The sequence below is a fragment of the Pagrus pagrus genome (assembly GCF_965226575.1).
Source record: "Pagrus pagrus genome assembly, chromosome: 8".
Taxonomy (NCBI): domain Eukaryota; kingdom Metazoa; phylum Chordata; class Actinopteri; order Spariformes; family Sparidae; genus Pagrus; species Pagrus pagrus.
In genome coordinates this window covers 3,750,592-3,761,854 of record NC_140192.1, presented here as the reverse complement: position 1 = coordinate 3,761,854, position 11,263 = coordinate 3,750,592, and the positions used below count along the sequence as shown (strand labels likewise).

The 11,263-nt window shown below is 41.8% G+C and overlaps 1 protein-coding gene across 4 annotated transcripts; it reads left to right on the top strand.

Annotated features, from left to right (window-relative positions):
* The first annotated feature begins 102 nt into the window (after positions 1-102).
* On the top strand, positions 103-11,250 carry morc2 (MORC family CW-type zinc finger 2). Of its 4 annotated transcripts, none has more exons than XM_084359216.1 (28): positions 103-199; positions 807-961; positions 2,468-2,521; positions 2,645-2,679; positions 2,769-2,837; positions 2,953-3,043; positions 3,130-3,238; positions 3,742-3,901; positions 4,063-4,174; positions 4,289-4,414; positions 4,502-4,581; positions 4,675-4,757; positions 4,886-4,971; positions 5,229-5,369; positions 5,458-5,612; positions 6,143-6,271; positions 6,359-6,464; positions 6,558-6,690; positions 6,773-6,856; positions 7,127-7,372; positions 7,498-7,752; positions 8,495-8,614; positions 8,970-9,015; positions 9,110-9,248; positions 9,345-9,512; positions 9,593-9,686; positions 9,911-10,099; positions 10,238-11,250. In XM_084359216.1, the coding sequence occupies exons 2-28, from the start codon at positions 894-896 to the stop codon at positions 10,304-10,306; spliced, it is 3,147 nt and encodes a 1,048-aa protein (XP_084215342.1). In that variant the 5' UTR covers positions 103-199; positions 807-893; the 3' UTR covers positions 10,307-11,250. The 4 variants fall into 4 exon arrangements, with proteins under 4 accessions (XP_084215342.1, XP_084215340.1, XP_084215343.1 ...); XM_084359214.1 differs by having other exon boundaries at positions 108-292; XM_084359215.1 differs by having other exon boundaries at positions 112-212.
* The last annotated feature ends 13 nt before the right edge of the window (positions 11,251-11,263 follow it).

Below are 11,263 nucleotides of genomic sequence, written 5' to 3'. Positions count from 1 at the left end.
TGTTACCTCGGTCACGTAGCACACTTCTCCTCCAATCATCGGCAAGCATCCTGACATGGGGCCTTCCTATTGGCTGAGCGCGGAAAAATAGAGGCGGGATTTCTGCAGACCAGAAAACCAAGTAACCACCACGGTCGAAGTGGTTGTTGGATTCTTCGCGGCCTGGCGGATTTGTTTTCCATGTCAGAGACACAGAAACGCAACGTTACAAAGTACTTCTACCTCCTCGGACGGATTGTAACTGTAACGCGAAGCCACTTCAAAGTCGCCGTCATTTGAAACGGCCCTCAAAGTCGGTGAAAATTACTTGATATGTTTGACGTCAGCTACATGTTTCCTCAGTGTGAAGCTAGCTAGCTACCGTTGACGCTACATTATAAACACTAGAAGACGCTAATATCCGCTAGCTACATATGTTAGCCTAACGTTAAACGTAAATAACAGTTGGTGCACAACGTCTGGAGCGTTTCTGTCGTGTGCTCTGGACTGAATGTGACTGGGCCTGATTTTACAGGAGCCTAACTCGACCAGCAACTGACTTATGAATGAATACATAAATATCTGTCTTCATTGCTAACATCTTGCCTAAAGGCGCCCTTTGCTCATAATCTCTAAACAGGCCTCCCACGTGGTACCTTTCATATGGGTGTGCTTTTCAACAAGGAGTGGGTGTTAACTTGCCCCCTGACTTGTTGTAAGGCGTCCACACTAGTTGGTTTTAGATCATATCCGTCTCCTCAGTTAATGGAGTGAGGGGTGCTGCAGGTTAATATACAGGACCTGTGTTGTTTTTCCTCCATCTTCAGGATGACAGCTCTATAAAAGAGTTAAACTGGACAGGACGAAGACAAACCACAGACCAGGAAGGAAACAGGAAGTAATAGTTTCTGGTCATGGCCTACTCAAGCTACAGCAACCTGAGCAGAGCTCAGCTTACTTTTGAATACCTGCACACAAACTCGTAAGTACTGGCTTTCTGGTATTTAATATCTGCTTCTGAACTTGATACTGCAATTGTGATCACTTATATTGAAGACAACCAATAACACACAGCACCAACATATTACATCAGCTCATCCATGTAGCATGTAGCAAAGCTCTTAGACTGCAAATTTTCCTGTTGTGGGACTAATAAAGGATTATCTTATCTTAAATGGCTGCAAAGGTTAGGGCACATCAACCCCCCAACATCTTTGTTTATATAACCTAACAAACAGTCTAAGAGGTTCTCTAAATAAATGATCAGGTTTAATTGTAAGGTTTTTCAAGCATTCTCTCACACGACAAGCTTGTAAACTTTTCAGAAACATATTTTAACCAGGAAACAACACACAAATATGTGTTATTTTGTTATTGTTTTATGTATTATAATGTTTTTACCATGTATGAGGTTTTTACAATTATTTACAGATTTCTGAATTATTATTTTTTCACGAGATAGTATTTTTGCATAGCCTGTTATATTTCGTGTGTATACTGTCTTACTCATTGCATCCTGTAACTTCAAACAGAGTTGCACCCCAAACACAACAATATATTGCAACATGGTATTGCACACGTCTTGCACCACTCCACTGTGTTGCAGTCTAGCATGATGGATGTGGCATCTCCACCATTATTGTGGAAGTTCCTCAGCTGAAGCTGTTTGTCATGGGACACACCAGAAAGACTTAAAGGTTATCCCTCGGCTATTAGAAGTTGTGGTGCCTCGTTCCTTTTTTTTTTAACCATGGTCACAACAGCTGAGGGCCAAGGTTTTCCAGAAAATGTGTTGCTTGTGAGATGCTCTGGCTTGCCAAGTTGGAAATTTGTCCAGCAAACCTACTTATGTGTTTATCGCAGCAAGGTCGAGGCAGTTGAGGTAACATCATCGGTCTTCTCCCGGGACCACTACTTGGACGGTAGCTTTACGGTGGTCCCATTCAGAGCCTGTGTCTGACGCTGTGGCATCGTGTTCCTCAGAGGATCCGAGTGATTAGATCTCAAATGCATCCTCGAAACATCTTGGGATCATTCACACCTGTGCCTAGAGTTGTCCACTTGTGATCAGATCACTTAGGACGCGTGTTGATACCACGTCTGAACAGCCTCTTAGAAACACAGATGAGAACACACCATGGGCTCATTTACAGATCGACTGCTAAGGGATTATGCACAGGGCCAGGAAGGGTTTAACCAAAAGAATAGGACCAAAACAATAAGTGTTCATAAGCCTTCATTGTTGTTTTCTTCACAACGAGATGTCAGTAAATGGTAATGGTATGGTAATAAAGAAGAGGCTGTTGTTACCAAAGAGCCCCAACAAACACATCTGTGAAAACACAGAATATTAATACAGAGATCAGATCCTGTCAACAAGCATCTCTTATTCACCATCTTTCTCGAACCACTTTGCCATGTTAACCCAAGTTAAATCCCTTTTAATAGTCAAGTATATGAATAAATGACATTAGCTGTCTGTTTTCAGGACAACTCACGAGTTCTTATTTGGAGCCTTGGCGGAGCTTGTGGACAATTCAAGGTACCCATAAAGTTTTGCAACAGAGCTAATTGTTGACAAGTTATGCAGACTGGAAAACATACTAATCTGATATCTTTCTTGTACTAAGCAGAAAGTCTCACAGTTGGTTTGTTTCTTTCACAGAGATGCCAATGCCACACGAATAGACATCTACACAGGTACACCTCAGAATAACTCACACACTGAAACATACGCATTTATTTATTGTTCCTAACATGTCTTTTTCGCCTTCCTGCTTTGCTGACAGAAAAAAGGCCAGAGCTGCGGGGCGGCTACATGCTCTGTTTTCTGGATGACGGTACTGGAATGGATCCTAGTAAGTGAAGCTTTATTACCAGAGAAATAACTTCACGCTAGTTTTTGTTTCAGTGTCCATTGTGAGGCTTTGTATTTTGTGCATGAAACATGATGTTGATCTCCTCTCGTATTAGATGAGGCAACCCATGTAATTCAGTTTGGAAAGTCAAGCAAGCGCTCACCCGAGTCCACTCAGATCGGCCAGTACGGAAACGGATTGAAATCGTAAGATCTTCACCCAATTCTTTTGACACTGACATTTTGCATTTTGTACACACGTTTGACTTATTAAAATGTGTATGTTTTCACAGAGGCTCTATGCGTATTGGAAAAGACTTCATCTTGTTCACAAAAAAGGGAACCACACTCACTTGCCTTTTCCTGTCAAGGACTTTTCACGAAGAGGAGGGGCTAGATGAGGTCAGAGTTCACTGTTGGATGGCATTGTTACAAGGGATTGCTACAAGTAACTTGATCACTGATTGTGTCTAATTTTTTAAATAGGGGCTTGCAACCCACCAAAAGAAACTCGAAATTAATTAATAATAAAAATGAATTGATACTAATTTAATAATTTTCTGCAAATGGAAGAGTGAGCAGTGCAGCTTCACACCTGCTTCGTTAGGCGCATCTTTTTTGAGGTCTGATTTTTTTTGAATGGGTACATTTTCTTTGCCACACAGCCAAAAGGTATTGTAGAGATTTTTTCTTCATATAGCTATTCTGTTAACAAGTATATTATTACATCACCCATCAGTGAAATAACTGAAAATCACCCTTTTGCATCAACTGCCTGATCTTTAACATATATGAAGGAGGCTGCTGCTGGTGAGACGCATTCAGCTTCCCCTTTTTATTTTGTTTGAGCTTCTTCAACACCTTAAAACTTTGTTTACGATAGGATGTTGATCCTCTCTCTGCAGGTGATAGTCCCCCTTCCCTCCTGGGACCTGAAGACCAAGGAGCCGCTGACCTCTGACCCAGAGAAGTACGCCATAGAGACAGAGCTGATCTTCAAGTACTCACCTTTTAAAAACGAACAGCAGCTGATGGAGCAGTTCAGCAAAATAGAAAGTAGCAGTGGTAAGCCTCCATGTTAAGAGACTGATTTTGTGATGAGTTCAATACTTTTGAAGATATTTATGTGAAGAATATACTATATCACTGAAGAACTTCCTTTTTGTAACAATTTTTACTGCTGGGGAATTATTTAGTGTTGATTGATACTGATGTTTTGTTTAAAGGTACTCTTGTGATCATCTATAATCTAAAGCTGATGGACAACAGAGAACCAGAGCTGGATGTAGACACGGATCACCAGGACATATTGATGGCTGGGACACTTGCTGAAGGAGTGTAAGTACATTCAATACTTGGTGTGATTCGATTTAAACATTGTGAAAGGAACTACATGTTGTACATTATCTTTTATCTTCATGATATTGAGCAGACATTTTGTCCCTCTCACAGGAAGCCAGAGAGGAGGTCGTTCAGGGCGTACGCTGCTGTTTTGTACATTGACCCACGCATGAGGATTTTTATCCAGGGACATAAAGTCAGGACCAAGAGACTGTCCTGCTGTCTATTTAAACCAAGGTAATACAGTAACACACTCACAATGTGTCTGTAACTACTCCACTCCAGTGACAAGATGTTCATTAGCATTTCTTATGTTGTTAACAGGGTTTATAAATACTCATCGACTCGTTTCAAAACGCGTGCTGAACAAGAAGTGAAGAAAGCAGATCACCTTGCTAAGATTGGTGAGTCAGTGTTGAAACCAGTGATTGTATTTACGATGTGCTTTCGCGTTGTAACAAAAAGCAACATTTTAACAATTGTGTTATTTATTTCAGCGGAGGAGAAGGCCAGAGAGGCGGAGAGTAAGCGCGTAGCTTTGGAGGCCAGATTAGGAGAGGATCTGTCAAAGGATTCACGGGTAAGCCAAAAGGATATTGCGCTTAATTTGTCATGGAAACAAGCTTTTAAACTGAAACTGGCACACGGATTAATCCAGCGTTATTATAATGTCTCAACTGATCCCTCCCTCCGCCTCCTCTTCCTCAGGCAATCCTGAGAAAGGTTCAAGATTCAGCCATGATGCTTAAACGGGATGCTGACATGAAGAAAAGGATTCTCGAAGCCAAACAGAAGTATGATAGACGTTATTTTAAAAGCTTTTCTCCTATTTGCAGATTCACAAATAGTTAAAATCACATTGTTTTGTTTTACCCTGTCATTGTTAAGAAATTAACTTTGATATTGGAGTTTTTACCGGCCAAAGATTTGTCAGATATGTGGTCTTTTCTGAGAACGAAAACAAAAAAGATTGCCAGATGCTTTAAATCACTTTCCTTTTTTATTTTTTGTATATTTTCTATCAATATTCAAACCCTTTTTTGTCCCTCAGAGCATTGAAGGAGCCCAAGGAGCTGAATTTTATATTTGGAGTGAACATCGAACAGAGGGACCTGGATGGGATGTTTGTGTACAACTGCTCTCGTCTCATCAAGATGTACGAGAAGACCGGGCCCCAGCTGGAGGGAGGCATGTGAGTAACATGCACATAGCCTGAAAAGTAACAGTGTTTGAGTGTTTGAGAAAAAATGTTTTACAGTAATATGATTTGTGTGTTTTAGGGCCTGCGGAGGTGTGGTTGGAGTAGTGGATGTCCCGTATTTAGTTCTAGAGCCTACTCACAACAAACAGGACTTTGCAGATGCTAAAGAGTATCGACATTTACTGAAATCCATGGGGGAGCATTTAGTTCAGTACTGGAAGGACACTAACATTGGTGAGTTTCTCTGATTTGCTGGATTTCTGTTTGACGCCAACATCTCACCTGCACAGTTCAAGTAAGAAAATCAATAGGTCTTACAACCAGTGTTCAACTATCAGTATCAAGTTAAACCCATCTCTGATAAACAGGTCAGAATCCCCATCATCCATCCCCACATCCCAGTCAGTGATCTGAGTTTAACCTGGTCTAAAGCACAGGTATCTCAACATTGTAGGAATGCAGCATTTGCATTGCATTTACATTTCCTATTACTGGGCTATTCATGTTTTTTTGCCTAATATATATCGTGCATTCATAAGGTTTTGCACCTGTTCTGAATGGCCACACTTAGCCAACCGTCATAGCCTCCTCATGGCTGCGTTACTCTGCCCTCCCAGTTACTCTCCAGCGTTCACAAACCTTCACAGCTGCTGTACGAAACAAGAGTTGACTTCAACAAACGCCCACTTTCAAAATGTACGTTTTGATTTTAATAAACAACTTGCTGCTGCATTAAATGCTGAGTGTCTGTATGTGTTATGCAGCTCAGAAAGGCATAGTGAAGTTCTGGGATGAGTTCGGATATCTGTCTGCCAGCTGGTCTGCGCCACCATCAACAGAGCTGAGATACAAGAGACGCCGTGCCATGGAGATACCACTTACTATTCAGTGTGGTAAGTTACATACACGAAACACACATTCACACACAAAGTGTATATCAACAAACTTACACTGACTCTGATTCTGCTCTTTATTCTCAGATAAATGTTTAAAGTGGAGAACGCTGCCGTTCCAGATGGATGCTGTGGACAAACGCTACCCAGACAGTTGGGTGTGTCTCATGAACCCAGACAGCAAGCAGGACAGGTACACACAGAGCAGTGTTCGATAGGATACGTCTTTGAACTTGTTGTTTACGTGTTTCTTCGTGCTACATATGTGTGTATGTTGTGTTTTCAGGTGTGATGCTCCTGAGCAGAAACAGAATTTGCCATGTGGTGTTCTGAAGAAAGACAAGCAGACATCTGAAGACAAACAGAAAGACCTGGTAGACAAAATCAAACAGCAGCAGGAGAAACTAGAAGCCTTGCAGGTACCTCATCAGCCTCTCATTGTCTCTGACTCTCACTCTTCATGAACATCAGAACATAATAATCTGTGTTTCCTCCAATCAGAAAACAAGCGCCATCAAATCTACAGCAGATGTGAAGAAGCTACCACTAGAGGTCAGCATGAAGCCAACAGAGAGCTCCTCTCAGGTACAAACTCTCTCTTACTTACTAACAAATGATTGTTCCCATTTTTCACCCTTTTCAACAGTGGAAAAATGTCTCTTAAAAAGTAGAAGCACTTTGACATTTGTATTATTTAAGATAATCTCAGATAATTCACTGTTTTGTTCATAATGACTTCTTAACAAATTAAGCACACAGTAGCTCATTATACTGCTGTTGTTGGTGATTTTGTTTTTCATTCATTATCTCACAGAAATTTTTGTTGTGTTTCCTTTTCACATGTTGTCGGTTCAGGCAACCAGGTCTTCTGAAAGATCCAACGCACGCCCCCGCTCCCCACCACTCCCAGCTCACCTCAAAAATGCCCCGAGTGCCCCTCCACCTCGTGCATCCTCTCAGCGCCCCACCCGAACACCTGTCCCTCCGCCACCCAAAGTGGAACCATCCAGGTCCAGAGCTGCAGCAAAGCCTTCTCCAACTGCAGCAAAGTCTGTACCCAAAGCTACTGCCAAAACACCCCCACCCAGCCGCAGCTCAAGGGTAAGTTACAGGATTTAGAAAGTAATTCCTCAAATGCCACAAAGTACCAATGGAAGGTTTTATTTCTGAAAGTATTTGACATGGCTTCATGTACAAGTGAAATGATGATATGTATCCTCATATAGACACCTGCCAAAGCATCATCAGCCAAACCAGCAGCCACTGGACTACGCAAGAGAATCATAGAGCAGGAGGACAGTGAGGAGGAGGAGGAAGAGGAAGAAGAAGAAGAGGAGGAGGAGGAGGAGGAGGAAAACGACAGTGAGGAGAGTGAAGAGGAAAAGCCGCAGACAAAGAAAACCAAGATGGCCGCAGCAGTTAGTAACCGTGGGAAAGTGGTCGAGAAGGCCACGCCTCCCAAACGTGGCAGGTTGGACGAGGTAAACACACATCACAATTTTCATGTTCGTTTCTTTGGCATCACATCAGAAACATTGAAGCTCTTCTTTTCAATTTTACAACTTAAATCAGTACAATAAACATTACACAAATTACATAGAATCAGATGGCAGCATTGGTAATGCTGCTTAAACTATTCAGGTGTTCAACCAAAAACTTGTAAATCAGCCTGTGAGTGTTTGTCTGTCTGGTTTTGTTGTGCATTGTGAGCATTGCTGTGAGGACTGTGCTGTGATGGTGTGTGCTACTCTCTCTTTCCGGCTGCCTGTTGTGTTTCCTGTGAGTTTGTCACAAGCTGAATCCAAAAGGTTACACAAATTCTTGCCTGTTCTTTATCAGTATCCGAATTCAAACGGCAACTAAACTACAATAACAAATGCCTGTAACTACCCTTTGCATTTTAAAGTGTTTTTTTATTTTTTATTATTTACGTGTCATGTTGCAGATCAGTGCAGATAGACAGCTTAACGTTAGTGCAGGGACAGCGTCTCATCATCTTTTTGGCATAGAAAGATATTTTCCAATCAGAAACGCTTGTGTGTCTTTTGACAAAACTATTTATCAGGTGACTTAATCAGCTTCCTACAGTATTTGGATAGCAGGCAAGTTTAAGAAACTGAAAGGGCTCGTATAGGGAAGAAAAGAAGGAAGTGCAGTCATTCCTGGATGGGTGAGTAGGTTACCGAACCTCCAATCAGAGCCGCTCTGCTGTTGACTTTGCAGGTTAAAACAAACTCACTGCCTGAGAAGAAAGGGGTTTCTACTCCTACGCGGCAGGCTCCCACCACACCAACCTCAGTCCCCAAATCCACTCCCATGCAACCGCATGGAGCTAAAGCAAAGGTAGCTTTTCCACGGTCCTTCTCTCTGCTACCGCCAAATGAAGCTGAGCTGCATCGCCGCTCGCAACTTCTAACAATCTTGATAACTTAATCTGTCATCTGATCTGGGTGTAATGCAAGATTATTATTCTCTTGTCTAACAAACCTCCCCTGAAATCGAAGTTTTCATTCTGTTCTCTAACTCTGCAGTCGAGCATGCCATTCCACTCACCCAAAGCCTGCGATCACCTCTGGACTTTCACTTCTTTCATTAAGACGAATGCAAATAGTTTCTTCAAACCATCTTTTCCGTAAACAGTGTTTCTCTGATTGCTGATGTATTAACCATTGTTTTGTTTTTGCATGCGTATGAGAAGACCCCACAGCAGGAACCAGACAATGACCCTAAAAATGCTCAGAAAGGTGAGATGACGGACTGCTCTGCACTAACACACAGAACGGGGAAAATAAAATATACATTTAATAACATTTCTACTCATCTATTTACTTTCTTCAGATAAGGGTCTGCTGGTTGAAGTGCGCGTCAACAAGGAGTGGTTTACAGGGAAAGTCATTGCAGTGGAGGCGAATAAACAGAGTATTCGCTGGAAAGTAAAGTTCGACTATGTTCCCAGATCCACCCCTAAAGACCGATGGTAAGATACTGCGTCTGTGATTCTGCATTCGGGGCACATTTTTCTGACATGCCAGGTAATTAAATACCCTGTACTTGTACGTGTTTGTCTGTGAAGGGTTTTTAAAGGTAGTGATGAAGTCCGGTTGATGCGGCCGCCATCTCCAATCTCTCAGACACCTGACACACAACAGGAGACCGAGAAGGGGCCGGCACCGATGGAGCCAGACACTACTCAACCAGGAACCAGTCGGGAGGTGACTGATAGTCTGGTCACCATGTTGAGGTGAGGTGTTGTTCCCACACATCTTTCTCCATGAAAGTCTCGTAACACTGGTTTGTTCACTGTGCTGTTCATGTTTGCAGGACCATGCTGCGTTATTTCTTCCCTCCGGCATTTCGGATTCCAAAGGATGACGTTAACAGCATGACAGCTGAGGAGTTGGTGGCGTTTCCTTTGGTGAGAGAGATGATAGATGATTAAATAGTTTGTTTTTGTTTTGTAAAATCAAAAGATTGTCCTACAATCTGACTACAAGAAAACTTTTTTGTAATCCGTGTTCTACATTTAAAGGAATAAAATGATTTGAAAGTAGAGCAGGAAATGGATCATGTCCATTAATACTGTCATGTTTTCTTCTCCAGTGTATTGAGTAGTAATGTGTTTATTCCTCCTCCATTTAGAAAGAGTATTTCCAGCAATATGAATCAGGCCTCCAGTCGTTGTGTAACTCGTACCAGAGCAGAGCTGATGCCAGAGCCAAAGCTGTGGAAGAGAAGAGCAACAGCGCTGAGGTCAAACTGAAGGAGGCAGACGAAAAACTACAGAAACTACGAACAAACATTGTAGCACTCCTGCAGAAAGTACAAGAGGTAAGTCTCACTGCCTCATCTGCACTGATGGATAATCCAGAAATATACTACTCCCTCTCAGCTATCGAATACGATCTTTGCCATATAACTGCTGTTAGTAAAAAATGATGAACTAAAACTGCTCTTTTACACTTTTAGGACATTGACATAAACACAGATGACGAGCTTGACGCCTACATAGAGGACCTCCTTACCAAGGGTGATTAAAGAAGAAGAAGAAAAGAGAAATATAAAAGAGGGAAGAGGACACGCACATTAACAGACTGGCAGTTTTCATTGCAGGCTCCCCAAGGACTCATGCGTATGTGCAGAGCTGGATGTGAATATTTGGGGACATTTTCATTGTTGATCGCCACCACTCGTTAAATCGGTTTGTCATAAGTTGGATCTTTGATTTTGATTGTTGTTTCTGCATTAAGTCAGCACCTGTGTGTTCCTCAGTTCGGGCAGGTTCTCCGGTGTTTCTACAGCGTCGGGTAGCGTTCTGGCAAGTGGTTCTCTTTAGTCCCTTTTTTATATACCTGCTCATGTATGTTAATCTATGTTTAAGCCATCCTATCCTGATTGACCTTCAAATAGTTTGTGTAGATTTAATGCAGTTTATGCTACCTTATATAGTCGACTAATGCTGTGACAGACTTCAGACTACAGATGTTCCTAATTTTTGTCCATCGTCAGAAGAGGATCAGACTCGAGACCCGGGCGCGACTGGACGGTGCTTGGCACTGCAGCCTGTACTTAAATTTTATTTTTCTACACTAAAACACATCAGTGTTCCCCATTACCTTCCTCCACCCTGCTCTAAGAGCGCACCAGGTTAATATTTTACGGTTGGGTGGTGCGTCACACCCACAAACAAGAACTACTTACTGGGTTTTATCAGTATGATTATTCTCCTATATCCCTCTTGAATTTAAGCTATGACTGTTCTGTGTTTATTTTTGAAGAAAAAAAAAAAATCTCATTTAAATGCAAAAGTTGTGTTCGTAATTATTCAGTGCCTGTGTCCTTCCTTTTGAACAGATTTTAACATGTCATTGAAATGTTTTATTAAACGGTGCATGCTCTCTGTCTTTTTGTTCTGATTGGAACAAAGGACTCTGTATTTTTGACAAATCTTTACTTAGAACAATAAAACAGGTTCAGCAACACTTTTTGACGAGT

Bases quoted from the DNA above. Each gene is read 5' to 3' on its own strand.
- morc2 (XM_084359216.1), top strand. From the start codon at position 894: ATGGCCTACTCAAGCTACAGCAACCTGAGCAGAGCTCAGCTTACTTTT. The intron at 2,522-2,644 runs GTACCCATAAAG...TTTCTTTCACAG, and splicing joins GAGCTTGTGGACAATTCAAG to AGATGCCAATGCCACACGAA. The intron at 4,758-4,885 runs GTAAGCCAAAAG...CCTCTTCCTCAG, and splicing joins ATCTGTCAAAGGATTCACGG to GCAATCCTGAGAAAGGTTCA.